Below are 23,719 nucleotides of genomic sequence, written 5' to 3'. Positions count from 1 at the left end.
TGGGTTAAGAAAATTGCTGAACGTCAAGTTTTAGAAGCCATCATCATCTGTTGGTTTGGAGGAAACAGAATTAGAAATGTTGTTTAAAGTGACCTAGATATTTGTACATTAAGTGGAAGTTAATTTCACCACCTCAATGCCAGAACAGAGAAGAGACTTCAATCTTGCCTTCTTGTACCCTGAGTGATGGTAGGACCAGACAAGCAGTGGATAAGGATGGTGCAGGGTGGGATGAAATAAGTGCTGTGAGGTGGAGGGGTGCTGGTCCATTTTTGACTTTTTGTGTGTGAGCATCAGTGTTATAAAGACTTAAAAAAAAAAAAAAAGAAAGAAAAGCTCATACTAATTGACTTTGTTTATTTCTTGCTAATATCATGACTAATAATATGTTGCTATAACGTAAAAAAAAAATAATTTGTTTTTAGGGAAATCTCCAATTTTTTTGTCTTCTGGTTGTCTTATCAGTGTTACTTTAATATAAGGAGCATGCTGACCAGATGTGCACAGCAACAGATCTTCCCATAATGGAAGATGATCTTCCCTATGCATAAAGACAGCCTATATAATGGTCTTACTTAATGTTTATAATGTGTGGATTATTAGTTGAGGACATATTTTGAAGAATTGACAGTTCGTTCATTTAAGCATGTCATCATTCTTATCATTAATATTATCCTGGATGATTATCAGTAGGAATTGTCCATCGGCACAACCTATATAATGGTTTAGCATTTGCGACTTATTGGTTCAGGACTTTTTGTGATGAATTGACAGTTCATTTATTTAAGCATGCTATCATCATCCTCTTCATCATCTTCATCTTTAGTATTATCCTGGTCAATTGAATATAAGTATTACACAACACAACCTGTATAATGTTCTTAAGATGTTTAGTGTTTGAATCATTATTTGATCAGTTTATTTGATCATTTTATTCATTATCATTATTATAATTTTAGTATTATAATGGTCAGATGATGATCAGTAAGAATTATGCATCAACACAATATATAGTCTTAATATGCTTATTATGTGTGAATTATCAGTTCAGTATTTCTCAAGATAAGAACCTTTCCCACAATGGGGAAATTTCTCAACTGTCAATTCATCTCGTGATGAATTCATCTTGTGATGTATTGACACTTCTTTCATTTCAACATGGAAGCACACACTGGACAGGATGTCGGTACAATCACAGGACACACACACACACACACACACACACACACACACACACACACACACACACTTAGAGACAACGTAAACAATCCACCTACCGCGAAGAAAAAAATGAAACCCTTAAACTCCAAAAGTTCTTTAGAAATAAAGAGGTCATGCTTGTTTTTCAGTCTCTATTCAGTTAGAGTAACACACTCCTCCCTCGCGCGTAGTATTATGACGTCACGGACTCCCACCTGCAGCAGGTACAGCCGCGTTCCGGGCGCGCGCACGAAAAACTTTTTCGTGCAGGGTTTCAGCAACAAACGCGGAAGTGTAAAGGAGACATAAATACTGTTTCTGTCCTCACGCACCCGGTAGATTTGTCTTTCTGCTAATCGTGGACGGGTGGAGATACTGGCGGCCAGGGGCGCACATATGAGTTCATGGTCGTTGTACCTTAAATCCGTGTAAATATCAACTTCATCATGAAGTACGGAGCAGTTGAGGTAAGACAGGGCGTAAAAACCGGTTTGTTTGATTCATTGGGGGTTTAATAACACTGTCTATCATCTGAGGATGACATGGCACTGTATTTGTGTGGGGTACTTTCAAGGCTTACATTGTAATAGATCCAAAAATGTTTTTTTCTGAAGCTGAATAAAGTTGTCTTCCACACACATATTTATATAATAATCTTATTTAAATCATTCTAACATATAAAATGTATTCCTCGGTCTTTAATGAATCTATGGCAACCATAGGTACACTTATTTTAGTGTAAGTGTGTGTTTCTTACATGCATTTTTTTTTTGTTTTGACATTAAAACTGTTAAATCTGTGAAACACAGTTCACTTCCAAGGGAATGCTCTATCTCAATGTTTATAGTTCATGTTTCATGCACACAACTGAAACTGGTGAACTGATTTTGAGATCTCCAGTGAAGATGTTGTCCTACACTCAAAGAAGAAAATTCACATCCGTTTGATGCATTTGATGTGTGTTTTTTATATGTGACTAATATGTTTTAGGAAATAAAAGATAAAAAAAGTGATTTTATGTATTATGCTGCATCATGTGAAGATATATTTGTTGCATAAAAAAACATTAAAAATGGGCAAAACCTAAAGCATAATGTGGAAAAATAAAAAGGTGAAAAGTCCACATGGGTAGATGTGAATTGTTATCTTTAAATATAATGTGTGCACAAATGTTGTGTATTTGTTACCATTCACCTCCTGTGAAATATGTTATTAAAGAAGGGTATTTTTTGTTGAGATTCCTGGCTAGTGACCAGATGGCATTTAGGATCAGGTTACTAGTCATGCTGTCATGTTTTTACTGAAAACAGAACTGAAAGCAGGCATGTGCTGTCATTTTCAACTGGAACGTTGCTGAACTGCTTTGCACCTTATATTGTGATATTTAGAAGAGCCGGGCAGTTTTTACCTTATATGTTGTCTGGACAATTTATCCTTTACCATAGGTGGTAAATAGATTAAACTAACAGTCATCTGAGGTCCTGGGGTGTAACGAAAGAAGACCGCATGAATAGTATGTCAGTGCTTGTTATACTGGCTTTCTTTGCTTTGTTGCAGTATTTCTCTGTTTTGTTCTCAATCACACACATGCACATGCCTCAGAGTCATGTCTGGACGTAATTAAACATGTAGGAGTAGAGATTATGGTGTTGTTATGTATCTTTGCTGCTGTTACCGATCAAGCAAAAAAGCATCATCTTTTAGACAGACTTGTCTGAATCAATTGATTGGTCTTACATTTACTTTGGCCATTAACTTTAAAGGACTCTCTAAGAGCTGCACCTATTTATAAAACCCACAACACAACTAGTATCAGAATGCGATTAATATTAATGCTATTTAGGTAATTAGGCTTTATTCAGTATTTTTGTTCTTAGTCTTCTATTTTAATTAATCTATGAATATTTTGAGTGATGCCATGATTTTACAATTTGTTCAATATTTAGTATAATGATTTTAACACTTAGCATTCAGCCCTAGACAGCTTTACAATTATCTAGACATTAATTTAGACAACACAATGAATAAAATTTGAATACAATATAACTAGAAAGGGAACACATTCTCTTCTTGGTTCCATTGGATAACGGCATTTTAAAACATTACAGTGTAAAGTTATAGAATGTTAAACTGGACTTGTGTAATAAAGGTTGCAATGTGTGTAACATGTTAGAGCTGAAGGTAGAGTCAAATTACTGTTGCTTTGCAACATATCAGAAGGAAGTTAATCATTTGCATTACATTTATATATGGCATTATATCATAAAGTAGGCTTCAGAGTTAATGTAGGATACAGTGGTAAACATAATATAATTTATTGAGAATGAGTATGTATACAAATAGTGAAACTAGAAGCAGAAACTTGGCACACATTGCTGTTTCATTAAACCTTGTGTAGGAATTATATCTCATGATCTTCAGCAGTCAATATGTACTTTTTGTTTTGTTATTCTGTAGGATGACATGGAGCTGGATATGTTGACTTGTAGGGGAAATGATGAAAATGGCACAGAGACCTTAATACCAAATGTAAATGAAATTTAAACTACTCTGCATGTATATTTAATTGCATTATTTGCTAAATAATTGAACTCTATCAAATAGTTAGATCTTTGCTTTAAGCAGTCGTTACATATTCGTTGTGCTATGCTGTAGGACAAAATACAGCTCGAGATGAGAAGTATGGGAAACAGTGAAAATAACAGAGAGTCCCTAATACCAATGGTAAGACAAAACTCAATATGTCTACTCTTTATGTGCATGAAATTGCATTCTCATTGTGTACAAATTTTAACAATTGAATCATTGGATTCTCAAGACTCACGGATAGTCAATGCATCATGCAGTCATACAGAATGCATTACACATTCTAAACTTCCTCTCTAAAGTGAAATAAACACAAATAAGCCATACAGAAAATGATTGTCGGTAAACATTGAATGTCAATTAGTCAGGCGAATGAGCTTTTTTCTCGTCTGCATTGTTTTCTATGTCGATGTTGGGTTTTTCTTTTCAGCTAAACCTCTCTGATACGGCTGTACGATTTGACTGCATACTTGTAGCACATGAAGTTGAAGATCGCAGTGATCATAAATTCAAGAAACAGGAGGCCTATATCCGTGAGCTCATTGCAAAAAATCTGAACGTGACCGTGAGTTCTCAGTCACAGCCTCATAGAGTTCACAGTAATGTTTTGAGCACAACTTTATGCAATTGTTCTTACTTTGCATTAATAGAAAATCCCCCATGATAATAAGATATTCTACGGCATTCGTGCCCCTGAGGAAATATTCAACAAGTATAAGTACCTGCTGAAGGTGTCTGATGCCTGTAACTGGAGTGCTGAATATGGAGGTTATGTCCAAAACACCACAAGGTGAGTAAGAATCCTCATCTATGTCATTTGTTGTGTTCCAGTAGTTTACTTTCAAAAAGAAATTTTAAAATGCACAAAATATAAAAATTCTATATACTCGAACTTATGCTGCCTACTGATCTCACTGTCTAGGATCAGGATTGTCCATTTCATCCTGCACCATACATATATTTCAACCGGAGGTAAGTAAAGTGTCCAATTAAAAAGAAAATGTCTGGTTTAGATGCACAAATTATTATATGTTTCCAGGTTTATTTTTTATCTTTCAATCATTAAACAAGGGGATTTTATTGTTTTCAGAAATATTTTAGCACTTTTTTTAGAAATATTACTTACGCCATTAGAGGCCTGTTTCAAACCTACTGGGTGCCTTTCACTTTAATTGTTTAGCCACACTTACAGCATCTAACTTATGGCATAAAAATAAAGAAATAAATTACTAAGAACTTTACTACAAATCTAACTTCATATAGTCTAACACTACATACTGATGCTGCAGTTCATATTTGCTGTATATGCAAAACACAAAGAACTGATACCTTTTGAAGGCCTAGATGGTAATCAGTTATATTCTAATCCTTTCTGAACACACCCAGAGACCCTGAGGGATCTTACACGGCAAAATGTATTGGAGTCCTTGTTCTGCCTCCATGAGGTAAGACCTTATTTGTTTGCTTTTTGGTTTTGTGGTAGTTATTTGGTCTAACTTATTTGCATTTGTAGAGCACACAGCAGGAGTACCTCAAAAAGGAGTGGGCCAACTGGGGGGCCTTAAAACACCTAGTCAATCAACCTATTGATGATATCAGGTAAGGTGTACTCTTTTCCTGTCAGGGACCCATTTCTACCTCTGCTGTATTTTTTGTGACTTTACTAGTGCTTATTTCTCTGAGATTTAATACGGCCTTACATTGTGTTCTTGCAGGGAATACTTCGGTGAGAAGGTAGCATTGTATTTTCTATGGCTTGGCTGGTACACACGCATGTTGATCCCCGCTGCCATCATTGGAGTGGTTGTGTTCCTTTATGGCATAGCTTTCTTTGACTCAAACCCCCTCATGTGAGTCAAAATGTTTTTATAATGTGTGTTGTATGTTTGAGTGTGTTTGTGTATATGTAAAAGTGATTGGCTGTCAGGGCCAGCAAAGCGTTCTCTGCTAGCCTAAACACTATCAGAAACACTGACCTACATTTACAACCTAAATTCTAATATTTGTTCCATGTAATTTTATTATTCATTCCCAACAGTTTATTATTTTCATTTCGTAGCTTTTCTCTTGGCTGCACTGCTTACAATACGTGTATGTGGATGTTAGATTTTTTTTGTCCAATCAGATTTCAGCCTCTATGTGCTGCCATTTCAATCTGATCTGCCCAGAGCCTATAAAGTCTGTACTGCTGGCTTGTTTTTATATATATATATATATATATATATATATATATATATATATATATATATATATATATATATATATATATATATATATATATATATATATATATATATATATATGTATGTATATATATATATATATATATATATATATATATATATATATATATATATATATACACAGTGAGGAAAATAAGTATTTGAACACCCTGCTATTTTGCAAGTTCTCCCACTTAAAAATCATGGAGGGGTCTGAAATTGTCATCGTAGGTGCATGTCAGATCAAATCAAATCAAATAAAATTTTATTTGTCACATACACATGTCCACTGTGAGAGACATAATCTAAAAAAAAAAAATCCAGAAATCACAATGTATGATTTTTTTAACTATTTATTTGTATGATACAGCTGCAAATAAGTATTTGAACACCTGAGAAAGTCAATGTTAATATTTGGTACAGCAGCCTTTGTGTGCAATTACAGAGGTCAAACGTTTCCTGTAGTTATTCACCAGGTTTGCACACACTGCAGGAGGGATTTTGGCCCACTCCTCCACACAGATCTTCTCTAGATCAGTCAGGTTTCTGGCCTGTCGTTGAGAAACACGGAGTTTGAGCTCCCTCTAAAGATTCTCTATTGGGTTTAGGTCTGGAGACTGGCTAGGCCACGCCAGAACCTTGATATGCTTCTTACAGAGCCACTCCTTGGTTATCCTAGCTATGTGCTTCGGGTCATTGTCATGTTGGAAGACAGAGCCTCAACCCATCTTCAAAACTCTAACTGAGGGAAGGAGGTTGTTCCCCAAAATCTCGCAATACATGGCTCCGGTCATCCTCTCCTTAATACAGTGCAGTCGCTCTGTCCCATGTGCAGAAAAAGATCCCCAAAGCATGATGCTACCACCCCCATACTTCACAGTAGGGATGGTGTTCTTGAGATGGTACTCATCATTCTTCTTCCTCCAAACACGTTTAGTGGAATTATGACCCAAAAGTTCTATTTTGGTCACATCTGACCACATGACTTTCTCCCATGACTCCTCTGGATCATCCAAATAGCAGGGAACCTTCCCTGCTATGCATGATTTCAAACCATGACGTCTTAATGTATTACCAACAGTAACCTTGGAAACGGTGGTCCCAGCTCTTTTCAGGTCATTGACCAGCTCCTCACGTGTAGTTCTGGGCTGATTTCTCACCTTCCTTATGATCATTGAGACCCCACGAGGTGAGAGCTTGCATGGAGCCCCAGTCCGAGGGAGATTGACAGTCATGTTAAGCTTCTTCCATTTTCTAATGATTGCTCCAACAGTGGACCTTTTTTCACCAAGCTGCTTGGCAATTTCCCCATAGCCCTTTCCAGCCTTGTGGAGGTGTACAATTTTGTCTCTAGTGTCTTTGGACAGCTCTTTGGTCTTGGCCATGTTAGTAGTTGGATTCTTACTGATTGTATGGGGTGGACAGGTGTCTTTATGCAGCTAATGACCTCAAACAGGTGCATCTAATTTAGGATTATAAATGTAGTGGAGGTGGACATTTTAAAGGCAGACTAACAGGTCTTTGAGGGTCAGAATTCTAGCTAATAGACAGGTGTTCAAATACTTATTTGCAGCTGTATCATACAAATAAATAGTTTAAAAATCATATATTGTGATTTCTGGATTTTTTTTTTTAGATTATGTCTCTCACAGTGGACATGCACCTACGATGACAATTTCAGACCCCTCCATGATTTCTAAGTGGGAGAACTTGCAAAATAGCAGGGAGTTCAAATACTTATTTTCCTTACTGTGTATGTGTATATATATATATATATATATATATATATATATATATATATATATATATATATATATATATATATATATATATAAAATTATACTGAGCATGCACAATGTCAAGGTGGATGAACAACAATATGGTCTAGAATGAGTTATGTTTTTTTGTTGCTTATTGTGTGTCTGATTTGGTCAATGTTTTGGAATGATTTGTTTCTGTGGGTCCATGTGTGTGTTCTAGAGACGAGGTCTGTGAGTCAAATGTTACGATGTGCCCAATATGTGATAATAGGTGTAATGCGTGGAATCTGTCAGACACCTGTGTTTATGCTAAGGTAATAAAACATGAACTTAAAACATTTTCCTTGATTAATGTGTTAAAAACAATGTAACTAAAGGTCAGAATGTCATCTATTCAAAATTTTTAGTTGAGCCATCTGTTTGACAATGAAGGAACTGTGGCCTTTGCAATGTTTATGGCTCTTTGGGGTATGTATTATTCTACTGCTGTCTTTAAAACAAAACTCCAGACAATATATGCTTGATGATTTATTGTTATATGGTTGAATTAGCCACTCTGTTTCTGGAGTTGTGGAAAAGGCATCGATCTCTACATGTCTCCAAGTGGAAGGTCTTTGATTGGTGTGAAGATGAGGTGAAGAATTATTTAATATAATAATTAATATTTACCAGGCACCTGTCTACTTTTAAAAATGTATTTTTTATTTGGATATTCCCTGTAGAAGAATGTATTAGCATTACAGGTGCATCTCATATATTATATAATTATAATTATTATATATACTGTTACATTGGGAAGGACTAAGTTGCTTACAGTATTTGCCTAAAATCTGTGTATAAAATTACCAACATTCAAGAATGATCTCTTTTCTCACATGGTCTTCCCACTGTAATTCATATGGCCCCCTGATCTGTCTTGGTCTATCTATTTTAATTGGCTGATTTTTTAATAAGATCGATTATCTCACTCACGGATGAAAATAGTCATTTGGTTCTTAAGTTATTGAGATGCATCTGTATACCACAGTTAATTGATTTGTCAAAAAGCTGTTCTCCTGAATTTAATTTTGGGTCCACAGGAGGAACTGATCCTGGATATAATAAATGACCCACATTGTAAAGTCAAGGTGTATAAACACTCATACATACAGAGCATTCTCATTCTTCTGCTGTTTACAGCTGTGGTAAGACATACAATTTAGTCTCTTTGTAAATTTTGTTTCATGAGAGTAAATGGATGTGTGTCACTCATTAACAAGCCCCACCAATCAATGTTGCCCTAAACCCTGTAGTTGTTTTATCTTGGTATGCATTTAAAATATGAACCAATGGTGCAATAGTTTTTGACCCCTAGAGGTGCATGGGAGAAATAAAATATCATTTGTATTACAGCACCATTGCAAATTTGATATATTACAACCCAAATACAATGTGATTAAGGGTAAAGACATTTTTCATTCAAAGTTTAATAATCCTCAATGCAATTTTTGCAGTTTAATTGCAGTGACAGAAATCTTGCAATGATCATACCAATGAAATATTTGTTTTGAGTTGGAATTACAATGTTAAAAATTAAAGCAACTTGTATGTTCTCTTCTTTCAAAAATATTTGGGCACTGAATAGTCCAAGCTTATCACAAGACCTTTTAAAATTGCACTATTGTTGAGTTGCCAAACTAAATAATATTGTTGAGTGTATTTACTTTATAACTTATTGTTATTAAGTAAATAAAAACTTTTAGATATAAATATATAAGTAGACCAAGACTTTAAAGTGTGTCCTGGGATGTGGAGAAGGATAGTAACTGATTATCCAGCTTATGTATTGTCTTTTTCTCATTGTGTGTAGCTGGTGGTGATTATAGGCCTAACCCATGCTTTGGTGATATGCCGCGTGGTGACTGCGATGTTTTTATCTGAGACCAGTTTGAAGTTTCTGAACGATAAGGCCACTATGATTGCTGTGACTCTGGGAGCAGTACTGCACTACATCACTATACAGATTATGACCCGGGTAAGAATCGCCATGTGACACCACATTTACAAGTTTTAGAGGAAAGATTCGGATTAGAGCTGGTATTAACTTTGAAAGTGTTATGTTCAGGTGTGAATGCAATCAAATACATGGAGAGGGATATTTACACATAGTGAAACTATGCCATCCAAATAACTAATTGGAAGGCATCCAAGTGGTTCAGGTGTAAATGCAATTAAATACATGGAGAGGGATATTTACACATAGTGAAACTATGCCATCCTAATAACTAATTGGAAGGCATTCAAGTGGCATGCCACTAGAAACATTTATCAATTTAGCAGTTTAGCAATTTAATACGTATTTTGGTATTTTGGAAAAAGTAGGAAACACAGATAGCAAAAGCTCAAATTCAAATCAAATTCAAACCAAGAACTGTGTAGTTGTAATGCAGGCATAATCATTTTACATAATAAAATTTTTGTCAGGATCATAAGTCTTTGTCATTTACAGAAAAAATGCAAACCTAGCTGAAAGAAAAAAACTGAATCTATGAAAAAGTAGAATTAAAACTGTGTCTGTAATCGAAAAAATATATATAGGAAAATAAAAAATATAGTATGCTACTACTTGCATGTACCAGCAACACCGAAGTTGATCAATATTTTTTAAATCTGCTCAGGTGTTCATAGGACATGCATCGAAGGCATTGTCTGGTGTAAAGGACACTGTTTCCTGTGATCTACTAATCAGATCTCAATGCCCAATCTGAAAAGCATTTAAGAAATGGCAGATTTAAAATCAACTAGGTCCTAGATTAATTGGTGTTGCTGGTTTATAAACCTGCTTATAAATAATAAGATGGATAATAAAGACAGGAAACAGTAAGCTCATTATGGTGCAGTCTACCAGAGTAGTTTCACAACAGTTAATCAGTAGTGGACAAAAACCCTGTACTTGAGTTTAACTAGAAATACACTAGGTTACTTTAGTCAAAGTGCTCCCTTTAAACTTTCACTAGAGTAAAAGTACAAAAGTATTTGTCTTCAAATGTACTTAAGCATCCAAAGCACTATAATTTATTATGGCTATAATGTCTTATGATCATTTTTGTCACACGACTCTTTGCTTAATCAACTCAGTTTATGTGAAAAGACTGTCACTCTTCTATTAATCAATCTATTAATAGAATGATATTAATGAGTCAAACACTGATATTTATTAAAATTATCATGAACCAAAAACAACTACTTAAAAAGTAGTTAGGCCACAGGTGTGGCAAGTTTGATTCAGGAGTTTCTTCCATCATTTATTACTTTCAACATGTTATGCTTGCTGTTGAATTGACGCTGAACTGTATGTTTGTGCTCAAGTAGATACCATCAAGCGGTAATTAAAACAGGGCGTGTGCACTACCCTGATTGGTTGCTTGCTTTGTGCTTGACCAGTTAGGTTTTTATTTACTCATAAATAAAAAGGAACGCCCGATTTCGCAAAATATACTCGAGTAAAAGGTAAGATAATTTACCTAAATCTAGTGAAGTTAAAGTAAAAGTGGCCCCAATTAGAAATACTTCAGTAAAGTACAGAATAAGCTACTTAAGTACAGTTTTTTACATGTAATTTGCTTCTGTTCACCACTGCAGTTGTATGTGGACAGTAGTGACTGTCATTTGACTTATTAGTTTTACTAGTTTGAATCAGACAGAAAATAAAATGAGTTTTTAGTAAAATGTGAAATCCTACAGTACAATTGAGAAAGAAACAAGTTTTTATTTTCTCTCTAAATATCTAAATCATGCCATATGTTTGAACTCTAGAGACACTTACATTTAAAATATTTTGTTCTATGATCCTTAAATATTGTAAATCTGCTTTGAGACAAAGTACATTGTGAAAAGGACTATAGAAATAAAGTTGAAACTTGAATACTGCTATCACCTGTTGTTCCAGTTCATAGATTTTCTTATTAAATGCAGTTTTCGCATATTTTTTAAAACTATAACGAACGATTCACTGTATGGTGTTGCAACTTTTGTTTCTTTTGTTTCAGGTGAACAGATTTGTGTCATTTAAACTATGTGAACTAGGTAGGTATAAACAAAAAAAAGTAATTTCTAATAATTTGAATCTTCCACCAGTGTTCAGTAGTGCACTGATATAAATAGAGCCAAATGACTCACAGCCGGTGAGCAGGTTTCCTCAGTTAATTCTACATATAAACAATGCGCATTGTAGAGCATTTCTTTCCCTATCCTCTCTTTATGACCATATTGTCCACAGAATATGTTTTCTTTCTAGTATAGTTATTTCCTACAAATAATAATAATAATAATTTAATTATATATATACAGTTGTGGAGGCACTCTTCTGTGTTATCTCCCGGGAAGAGATCTTGACTGATCATGGCACCACCTTCACGTCACAAACACTTTACGGATTACTGGGGATTAAATCTATTATTACTAGCTCTAATTGAGCGATTTAATGAAACAATCAAAATACGGAATTTTTGAAAGAATTTTCACCTGGAGATAAAGTCCTCGTTTTACTTCCCATGTCGAGCTCTAAACCACTCGCGAAGACCCTTTAAGGTTACACTGCGAGTTGGACCGGAGACAAGGTCAAAATTTACCTCGGTCCCCTGTGGAGACCCCCTCTCGCCGTCGCAGAGAGCAAAGGCGGGAAGGTTGCAAAAATAATTTGCGGATGTGTTTTCCCCACTACCAGAACCCACTACACTCGCTCACCCCTGGCACATTATATATACAGGTACATCTCAATAAATTAGAATGTCGTAAAAGCTCATTTATTTCTGTAATTCAACTCAAATTGTGCACACAGGCTGAAGTAGTTTAAGTATTTGGTTCTTTTAATTGTAAAGATTGTGGCTCACATTTACGAAAAACCCACCAATTCTCAACAAATTAAAAAACTTCATAAGACCAATAAAATTTTTTTGTGAATTGTTGGCCTTCTGGAAAGTATGGCCATTTACTGTATATGTACTCAATACTTGGTAGGGGCTCTTTTTGCTTTAATTACTGCCTCAATTGGTGGTGATCAGTCTGTGGCACTGCTGAGGTGGTATGGTGGTATCTTTGACAGTGGTCTTCAGCTCATCAGCTCATGGTATCTTGTTTCTCATTTTCCTCTTGACAATATATTATAGATTCTCTATGGGGTTCAGGTCTGGTGAGTTTGCTGGCCATTCAAGCACACCAACACCATGGTCATTTAACCAATTTTTGGTACTTTTGGCAGTGTGGGCAGGTGCCAAATCTTGCTGGAAAATAAAAGTTGGTCAGTTGGTCAGCAGAAGAAAGCATGAAGTGCTCTAAAATTTCTTGGTAAATAAGTGCCGTGACTTTGGATTTCAAAAAACACAGTGGACCAACACCAGCATTGCACCCCAAATCATCAAAGACTGTGGAAACTTAACACTGGACTTCAAGCAACTTGGGCTATGAGCTTCTTCACCCTTCCCCAAGACTCTAGTCCAGTTCTTCTCTTTAGCCCAGGTAAGACGTATTTCAGAAGTGGCTTAACAAGAGGAATACGACAACTGTAGCCAAATACCTTGACACTTCTGTGTGTGGTGGCTTTCGATGCCTTGACCCAGCCTCCACAATTCCTTGTGAAGTTCACACAAATTCTTTAATCAAATTTACTTGACAAGCCTCTCAAGGCTGTGGTTCTCTTGGTTGGTTGTGCATCTTTTTCTTCCACACTTTTTCTTTCTACTCAACTCTCTGTTAACACTCTTGGATACAGCACTGTGAACAGCCAGCTTTTTTAATTAATGTTTGTGGCCTACTCTTTTGTGAAGGGTGTCAATGATTGTCTTGTGGACAAATGTCAGATAAGCAGTCTTCCCCATGATTGTGTAGCCTAGTGAACCAAACTTAAAGACCATTTTAAAGGCTTAAGAAACCATTGCAGGTGTTTTGAGTTGATAAGCTGATTGGCATGTCACCAAAATTTGAGTTGAATTACTAAAATGAATGAACTTTTCCATGACATGGATATATATGCTGTTATACATTGGGAAGGACTAAGTTGCTTGCAGTATTTGCCTAAAATCTGTGTATAAAAATACCAACATTCAAGAATGATCTCTTTTGAGCACATGGTCTTCCCACTGTAATTCATATGGCCCCCTGATCTCTCTTGGTCTTTGTATTTTAATTGCCTGATTTTTTTTAAATAAGATCAATTATCTCATTAATGGACGTAAATAGTCATTTGGTTCTTAAGGTTTGCTCCCCAAAATGTCTTTGTGCTAATTTATAGTTTGTTAGTTGCTATGTGGCTAAAAGTAATAATAAAGTTCCTTGACAATACAATAATAAAGGGTGCCAATAATTGTATTAAATAATATGAATTACTAATCCATCTGTTTGTTTGCAGAAAAGACTCGCTCATTTGCAGCCACAGAGAGGAGTTTTACTGTGAAAATGTTCACCCTCCAGTTCTTTACTCTCTTCTCCTCGCTAATATATGTGGCCTTTTTTCTGGGCAGGTAATGACAATCGGTGCAGGTTTGTCTCATGTCTGAATTTCATAATGATAACAGAACCTTTGCACTTATACAAAAATAGTCAGCCTGCAAAGTAAAGCCAGAACTGTTTTCTGTTAGCAGTATGTGTAGTACTAAATGGTCACTTGTACTTTGCACAGGATAAATGGCTATCCAGGCAACTATGTCCGAATAGCAGGAAAATGGAGACTGGAGGAGGTAAGGTTTATGCAGATTAACAGATTTCAGAATTTGACTTCAAAACATACCATTTAAGTTTGCCCAAACAGACATACCACCCAACTCCAAAAAAGTTGGGACAATGTGCAAAATGTAGATACAAAACAGAATGCATTGATTTGCAAATCTCATTAATCCATACTCTATGCACAATGAGAATATATAATTTTATTTTAAAAAATAGTCATTTTGAATTTGATGGCTGAAACAGGTTTAAAAATAGTTGGGACAGGGCCCTGTTTACCACTGTGTAGCATCACATCTTCTGTCTGTATACATTTGGAAACTGAGGAAACTGGTTGCTGAAATTTTTCCAGAAGAGGAATCTTGTCCCATATGTGTTTGATACATGATTCTAGCTTCTCAACAGTTTTGAGTGTCCTTTGTTGTATTTTTGCCAAATGTTTTCAAAGGTGAAAGGTCTAAAGTACATGCAGGCCAGGTCAGCAACAAGACTCTTTTACAATTAATTTTTATTTTAATAGATGCAGTGTTCAGTTAGAATTGTCTTGCTCAAATATGCAAGGCCTTCCCTGAAAAAGAAATTTTTTTGTATTTGTTGCACTGAAACCTCTACATACCATTCAGCATTGATGTACTGTAAACAATGAGATATTTAACTGTTTTGCAATTTGCCCAAAATTGACTCTGACTCTATATTTATACCCAATAATCTCACTGACCGTGTTACAGCCATCAATATGACCTTATTTTCTTACATAAATTGGTACCTTTCCTCAACATTTGATGTTTTCTATGTTCTATTGTAAATCAAAATTATTTTTTTTTATTTACATTTTACACAGTGTCCCAACTTTTTGAAATTGGGGTTGTACATGATTACGGTAGTTTGAATAGCTTTGTGCAGCTAATGACCTGCATCCTTTGTGTTTTAGTGCCACCCTAGCGGTTGTCTTACTGACCTCTTCATTCAAATGGCCATTATTCTTATCCTCAAACAAACCATCAGCAACATATTTGAGTTTACTGGGCCGTAAGTGTTTTTAAATGATTTACCAACTGCCTTACATTCATGAACCTGATTGTCTTAATAATTCTGTGTTTCCCTCTAGGTGGCTTAAGCTGTTGTTTAAAAAGCCAAAGATTATGAATGACATGGAGAAATGTGGTAAATGTGTAACATCATCATGTAAAGAAGATGGTCCTGGTATAGAGCTCTGTGACATCTGCCATCTAAAAAATTGGCTGAAGAACTACCATCTGAATACTGTCCATGCCTTCAGTTTGTTTAATGAGTTCTTAGAAATGGGTAGGTGTGTTTGAGGAGAAAACCCAGAAAAGCACTCATGATGGCATATGCACTAAATTGCCAGCTTTACAGGAGAGCTAGTCTGAGGGTGGGCACATACTAAAGCTAATTTTGGTAGTAGATGGAGCAAAGTTTCATGTGTCAATTCTGATGCACAAGTCAAAGGTAAAAGTTGGCCCTAGTGACCTTTGGCCATGCTATATATGAGAAGTGGGGAAATAAAGGTGGAAAATGCCATTGACGCATATCTTAATTTTTAAGAAAATACATTTTGAAATCATTAATAGTATCTAGCTTTGTAAGCAGACATTCAGTCTAATGAATGTTAAGTGTAAACTGAAAAGCAAACTAACTGACTTCAAACTCTCTCTATCTATCTATCTATCTATCTATCTATCTATCTATCTATCTATCTATCTATCTATCTATCTATCTATCTAACTAACTAACTAACTAACTAACTAACTAACTATCTAACTAATTAATAGGGAACCATTTAACTTGAATATAATACAGTTTGACATAATGCAACATTTTGGCCTAAAAGTTTTTTGGCTCTTTATAGGAAAAAGTTTGGGCACCTTTGGTCTATTATATCCTCTTTTATTTCCTTAGGTCTAATAGTGTCTGTTAGGTGTTTTATGTGCTATTTCAGTTTAGCACTGATTTTTTAAATTATTTTGTCTCTGTAGTTATCCAGTTCAGTTTCACAACAATCTTTGTAGCAGCATTTCCCTTGGCTCCACTTCTTGCCCTCATTAACAACATATTCGAGATCAGACTGGATGCAATTAAAATGTTGCTGATGGAACGTCGCCTTGTGCCAAAGAAAACAAATGATATTGGTGAGAAGTACTTATTGTGCATCTGTGCATGTAATCATTCTGAAATAATATTCAGAATATCAGCAAGGTGTACTAATTTTTACCCAACTTGGATCTTTCCTGTTTTCTGTGCACACACAGGTGTGTGGATTAATATTTTAGAGGTAATTGGGGTGGCAGCAGTCATTGCAAATGGACTGGTAATTGGAATATCATCTGAATTTGTTCCACGTCTGGTGTATCGATATCGTTTCGGACCATGTGCCAATGGGACAGCCACAGACTTGCAGTAAGTATAAGAAACCCGATGATTATTTGAGGATATGGTGCATCCCAAAAGTATTCAGTGCTTACATTTTTTCACATTTTGTTATGTTATAGCCTTGTTCTAAAATGGATTAAATTCATTATTTTCCTCAAAATTCTACAAACAATACCCCATAATGACAACGTGAAAGATGTTTGTTTGGAATCTGTGCTAATTGACTAAAAATAAAAAACTAAACAAAAATCACATGTACATAAATATTCATAGCCTTTGCTCAATACTTTTTTGAAGCTACTTTGGCACCATGTCTTTTTGAGATGGATGCTACAAGCTTGGTACACCTATTTTTGGGCAGTTTCTCCCATTGCAGAACCTCTCAAGCTCCACCAGGTTGGATGGTGAGTGTTGGTGTACAGCCATTTTCAGTTCTTTCCAGAGATGTTCAATCGGGTTCAAGTCTGGGCTCTGGCTGGGCCACTCAAGGACATTCACAGAGTTGTCCCATAGCCGCTGTGTGCTTAGGCTTGTTGTCCTGTTGGAAGATGAACCCCTTCACCCCAGATTGCGCAGTTTGGCCAGGTAGCCCGCTCTAGGAAGAGTCCTGGTAGTTCCAAACTTCTTCTATTTATAGATGATGAAGGCCATTGTGCTCATTGGGTTCTTCAATGCTGTAGAAATGTTTCTGTACCCTTTCCCAGATCTGTGCCTCAATACAATTCTGTCTCTGAGTTCTACAGACAATTCCTTGAACTTCATGGCTTGGTTTGTGCTTTGAAATTCACTGTTACTGTGCGACCTTATAAAGACCTTTCTTTGTGTGTGCCTTTCCAAATCATGTTCAATCAACTGAATTTGCCACAAATGGACTCCAATCAAGTTGTAGAAACATCTCAAGAATGATCAGTGAAAATAGGATGCACCTGAGCTCAATTTTGAGTGTCATGGCAAAGGCTGTGAATACTTAAGTACATTTTTATTATAAATTTGCAAAGTTTTCAAACAAACTTCTTTAACGTTGTCATTATGGGGTATTGTTTGTAGAATTGTGAGGAAAATAATGAATTTATTCATTTTGGAAGAAGGCTATAAATCAAAATGTGGTAAATGTGAAGTGCTGTGAATACATGCTGGATGCACTGTATGTGCAAAGCTTTACTACATTTGCAGCCTTAATGTGTAAAATTATATAATAATATACACTAAGATTATAAGCTTGATCGTTATAAGTGCCTGTAAACGTTGCCAAGCAGTAAGTAAATCATGTGTGTTTATCAGGTGTATGGCAGGCTACACTGACTACACACTCAGCACTGCATACATGTCTGATGCAAATGTACGTGAAGACTTTAGCCTTAAACAGATGATGCTGTCAACTGGGGAAAATATCACTGAGTGCAGGTAAGGTTCTGCAAGACATTTTCTTTATTTAGCACAGATTAGAACTTTCCAGAACCTAGCCAATGGCTGCATATACAGGTAAATGTAAAGCAGAAATAAGGCCCTCTAGTGGCTGGCTGCAATACAAATTTTAACCTCATTCTCTCACGTTATCAATATGCCGCACCTTAAAGTTGTGGTAGTTGTATGAACATTTACCTTTTCATAGTGTATATTTTCATCTAACTAAAAGAAATAAACGACAATTTCAGACCCCTATAAGAATATGCAGGGGACAGAACATGAATGGACATGCTGTTATAGCATACGAACCAATACTGGGGTTCCACCTCATGGTTGCATGGTTATTTTCTATAAAAATATGCTCTCATTTGATGTTTATTAATCAACATTAAAGAACATCAAACTTTTTCTCATATTTTTAATAGTGCTTGTAAATAAGTTTAGAAATAGTAATCATTATACAGTTGTGTTTTTGAACAGTTAGCACTATTAAGTTGCTTGACAAATTAGATTCACCAACAATGTGATTATTTATTATTTTCTTACGTACACTTAATGAGAAAATACAAAATTAATTCCTATAAATAAATATGTCAGGATTCAGTGATAATTGCCATGTATCTAATGGAATCAGCAATACATGAGGTGTATTGAGAAAAAGATTTATGTACTAAGAAAAGCTTTTAATAACAAGTATTTGTCATTCTCCAGCTACAAAGCCTACCGCAATGAAAATGACCAGAGTTTCACATCACACTACTGGCTCATACTAGCAGCCCGCTTTGCTTTTGTGATCTTGTTTGAGGTATGTTTTATTTTTTTATTTTTTTTTATTTTAAGAATTAAAGAAATATATTCAAACATTGAACATTAAAATGATTCGAGATCATGCTAACTGAGATGGACTAAGGAAGTGAAGCGAGATTTAAAATAGATCTTCTCTTAAATGTTATAATTAACTAGGGCTTGATTTGTTCTCATATTTAGAGAAACATATTACATACATCTACATCAGACTTTGTGCTCAAGCAAAGGAACACTTTTTTCCTGTTGTAATAGTTCACTATTATCTTCCTCTTCTTTCTGAACAGCATGTATTGGTGGTTTGTAAGTTCATCATTGCCTGGTTTGTGCCTGATAACCCAATAAAGGTGAAGAACAACAGGCTACAAGATAAACTGTGCCGGCTGAAACAGGAATTAAAGTGAGTAATGCAGACAGGCCTTTGGAATATTCTTTCTTGTTTTTCATTTTGTCACAGCTTTGCTCCTTTATTGTTTTTAGGGAATTTAGTGCACAATATGACAACAGGACCACTGATGTTTAATAAGCAAAGGTCTTTTAGCCGATGACTCTCTTGAAAAAGTTTCTACAAGGACTGTGTGTGCACAGAGAAAGCAAATATGTAGAAGCTGCCTGGGCTGTTAATAATGGAGAGAGGTGGAAGAAACGGATTTCAGCCACGATTTGTGATGTGACTGAAGGTTAAAACCATGTTAATGTTGTATATGAATTGCATCTCCATTTTATTTTGCTAGACTCACACATTTCACAGCACTATTAGACACAAAAAGGACTTTTTTTTTAAATATTTTTTATAAGAACATTTTAAGCATATTTTTTTTAGTAATAGATAAGTGCAGAATGGAAGTTTTGGCACACTTAAAACACTACTTTCTGGATTTGTGGATTTTTAAAAAGATTTAAGGTGCATTCACTACCTTGGAAAATAAATAAATAATGTATGTGTATAGCCCATAGCTTGTACAGTGATTGTATGCAGTTATGTTGTGAATGATAATTCTCATTACTTTTGTTATTGCTGTTGTATTGTTAATCATCTGACAGGAGCTAAAATGAATTGACTTAAAAACTGCACTAAAATACTCTTGTCTTTGTCAGTTATTACGGAATGTATGTGTATGTGCATATTCTCCCCACTTGATGGCAGTAGCGGCAAAGTTGACCTGAAGGCAACATGCATATTTTAAATACTATTAGTAAACACATTTACTTTGACTTTTTTTTTTTATACGTACAGTAAGCTACTACTGTGCCTTAATGGGTCTTCAAACATTTTACAGTTGTGTGTTGTTAATGTGTTTTTTTTTAACTACGTTCTGGTGTTATTATTTTGTACATGCAGTATGAAGAAATTTTGGATTATTTGAGTAAAACTAAATTGTGCTTATGTAATTGTAAGTTTAACCTGTGTTGCGAGGACAGTGAATGTATGAAGCCCCCACCCGATTCCGGCCATATGGAATTACATTCGGGTCTGAAATGTTTTAGACCTCAATGTACTATGAGGATACTAAATGTTTAAAGTTTTCCTTTATATGTTTTATACATGTGTAAGAATCAAGTGTACTTGTTTTGTGTAACATTTTTAGTTATGGGTAAAGATGGTAAATGATGTGGCAGTAAGCTGTTAAAAAGATTTTTCTATTTTTCATTTTACGTGAAACGGGGTGCAAAAAAATCTATTTTTTACATAGTAATATCAGTAGTCTTTAGGCTTTTACATCTTTGCAAGCTTCATAGTGGTTAAAGCTCAATGATCTTCTGCTGAATTTACACCCTTTGACCTAAGAAAGAAAGGGACAACATGTCATTGATTTAAATGGGCAAGCCAACAATCTTGCACATTTCCTTGTTTCATGTTTAAGCAGTTGTACTTTGTTTAAGTTGAGAAATATTCATTGACCCATGTACTCAGGTTAATTATGTAATAATGGGTCTGATTTGTCTGGTACTTTGCACAGTTTGACCACAAACCCATAATTCAATGACCATTTTTAGTTGTTTGTTTTTACCAACACCAACCTCTAAGATGTTTGTATTATAACATAAAAACACAAATAATCAAGTCTGAAAATGTATTCAAGAAGTGTTTTCTTTGCTATTACACATACATGCAGATGCAATAAAATATATCCATATTAAAACCTCATTTTTATCAGTGTGCCTTCATAATGTATAATAAATTTACCTGTCCTTTCATTCTACATTGTCCATTACCCATAGTGCATTTCATTCAAAAAAACATTAAGGTGTTGTGTTTGTCTTCCAATTTTTATAGTAACTACTGCATAAGTAGATTAGATCTAATCAATTAATTTATTTATGTGACATAAGATTTATCTTCTCACATTTATCCATAATGCATAGAATAATAATGTCTTCACCATTATGACTTACCAGAAGTGAACACAGATACTTGAAGTTATTTTAAATAGCCACTAATTTTTATAAGTTACTTTAAACCCTCCTTTACCTATATATACAGTTGTGTTCAAAATAATAGCAGTGTTTAAAATAAAAAAGTGAGTAAAGATCAAAATCCTTATTATAACTTTTATTTTAATACACGCAAATGCATTGGGAACACGACGCGTTCAATTCTAAATCAAAACATGAAGAAAAATGTATCAATTTTGTTATTAATTTAAAGAAAGGTAAGAGAAAAGAATATTAGGCTGTTCAAAAAAATAGCAGTTTCTGCATGTTTCTTTACAAAGTCAAACATTTACTGTAAAAACTAAAAAATGCTTAAAGATTTAGCTTTCTTGTGAATCACTAAACTAATATTTAGTTGTATAACCACGGTTTTTGAGAACTGCTTCACATCTGTGTTGCATGGAGTCGACCAACCTTTGGCACCTGTGAACAGGTATTCCAGGCCCCTCCATAACGCTATTCTTGTTGGTCTGGAATCAAGGTGCTTCTCGCTTACTGGTGTGTTGGGGGTCGTTGTCTTGATGAAACACCCATTTTATGGGCATTTCCTTCTCGGTATAAGGCAACATGACCTTTTTAAGTATTTCAATGTCCTAAAACTGATCCACGGTTCCTGAAATGCGATAACTAGGCCCAACACTGTAGTTTGAGAAGCATCATCATATCATATATATGTTGGATTTTAGTCATGTGAAAATAAAAGTTCTGCCGCTTTGAATTCTATGGTTTTACCTATCAGGACAATAATCTTGGTAAATGTGGTCAAATGAACACATGATATATTACACAGTCATTGTTTGCCAACATGGTAAAGCAGTATGTTAAAGTGGCTAAGTAGCAACCAGGTGCAGAAAAAGCCTGAACAAATATGGTGTGTTTGGAAGTGTTGTTTCCAAGGGTTCTCTTCTGTGTGCATATATATATATCAGTGGTCGGCCGTGTATTTGGTACCTGAGCCTCCAGTGGGGACTTACCCGATTTAATCCACCTCTTAATACCTCTATTATCATGTCGCAATTATAGAAACCATCAATACAATACAAAAACTCAATATAACAACGCATGCATTACAGAGCGAGAGGCATTTCACATATGGAAGGTAAATACCATTTTACTAAAGCAAGCTCCAAACCTCTACACTACAACCACAACTGTGTCACCTACATCATCTGGAGCAGTTCAGAATCAATAACATGACAAAAACATTTAAAATGTACACAAAAAACAACCTACTCACCAGAGATGCATACTCATAATTTGCACAACTCTAACTCTGATGTATTAATGTGTGCAGAGCTACACACGTGTTTTGCTAGTTGAAATTGTTTGTAACAGTTTCCCTCTAATTAACCAATCAGAGAATGGAAAAATGCTGACGCTATTCTGGGCCAGCTAGCTGGCTCTGTGAGGCGAATTTGAAATTTGATTGCTAATGTAGTCTAAGGTACAACGGCCAGCACAACTGATTCTGAAGGTCCCGGGCAGATTTGATTGACATGGCAGCACATAGAGGCTAAAATCTGATTGGAAAAAAATTCAACATGAACTGTTGGGAATAAATTAATAAAATTTCATGGAACAAATATTAAAATTTAGGTTGTAAATGTAGGTCAGTGCTTCTGATAGTGTCAAGGCCATTATATAATATATTTAATATTAGTGCATAAACCTTTTGCCACAATTAAAGAAGTAGATGCCAAACTCGCAAACATCCTGAACCATCTAGAGACGTACCAGTGCCAATTGGATCCCACTACATGTGTGGAGTTTGACATTGGACCTCCTAGGGTGTTTAAAGGCTCTGGCATGGAGAAGCTGATGCTGGATCTGTGATGATCACAAATTTTGAGCTCAGTAGCTCCTAGTTTTATACTAAAGACTGTAGAAAGAACATTACTTATAATCTTATACTCCAGTACTCATGTTAGTTCTTACTCTTCAGTGTTCTGTATTGTTGAAAGATTTATGATCAAACTCTTGATGTCACCCAAATGAGGATGGGTTCCCCTTTTGAGTCTGGTTCCTCTCAAGGTTTCTTCCTCATAACATCTAAGGGAGTTTTTCCTTGCCACAGTCGCCATGGCTTGCTCATCAGGGATAAATACACACCATTCAGCTTGACTGTTGATTTCTGTAAAGCTGCTTTGAGACAATGTCTGTTGTGAAAAGCGCTTTAAAAATAAACTTGACTTGACTTGACTTGAATTAAAACTA

At 35.3% G+C, this 23,719-nt stretch overlaps 1 protein-coding gene across 1 annotated transcript; it reads left to right on the top strand.

Moving 5' to 3' along the window:
• The first annotated feature begins 1,391 nt into the window (after positions 1-1,391).
• On the top strand, positions 1,392-21,218 carry ano9b (anoctamin 9b). The gene is made up of 25 exons (XM_046840802.1): positions 1,392-1,667; positions 3,658-3,729; positions 3,856-3,924; positions 4,217-4,351; positions 4,437-4,576; positions 4,709-4,758; positions 5,173-5,231; positions 5,300-5,385; positions 5,502-5,636; positions 7,989-8,082; positions 8,176-8,236; positions 8,320-8,402; positions 8,848-8,952; positions 9,618-9,782; positions 11,797-11,833; positions 14,154-14,265; positions 14,424-14,481; positions 15,399-15,496; positions 15,576-15,772; positions 16,465-16,617; positions 16,738-16,885; positions 18,140-18,262; positions 18,977-19,070; positions 19,357-19,469; positions 19,550-21,218. Exons 1-25 carry the CDS (start codon positions 1,647-1,649, stop codon positions 19,590-19,592), a joined length of 2,451 nt encoding a protein of 816 aa, XP_046696758.1. The 5' UTR covers positions 1,392-1,646; the 3' UTR covers positions 19,593-21,218.
• Positions 21,219-23,719: the final 2,501 nt, after the last annotated feature.

Source organism: Silurus meridionalis, chromosome 26 (genome assembly GCF_014805685.1).
Source record: "Silurus meridionalis isolate SWU-2019-XX chromosome 26, ASM1480568v1, whole genome shotgun sequence".
NCBI classification, from domain to species: domain Eukaryota; kingdom Metazoa; phylum Chordata; class Actinopteri; order Siluriformes; family Siluridae; genus Silurus; species Silurus meridionalis.
Note: the sequence above shows the minus strand (reverse complement) of the source record. Positions and strands in the feature narration are given on the sequence as shown.

Bases quoted from the DNA above. Each gene is read 5' to 3' on its own strand.
- ano9b (XM_046840802.1), top strand. From the start codon at position 1,647: ATGAAGTACGGAGCAGTTGAG. The intron at 3,925-4,216 runs GTAAGACAAAAC...TTTTCTTTTCAG, and splicing joins GAGAGTCCCTAATACCAATG to CTAAACCTCTCTGATACGGC. The intron at 14,266-14,423 runs GTAATGACAATC...TACTTTGCACAG, and splicing joins GTGGCCTTTTTTCTGGGCAG to GATAAATGGCTATCCAGGCA.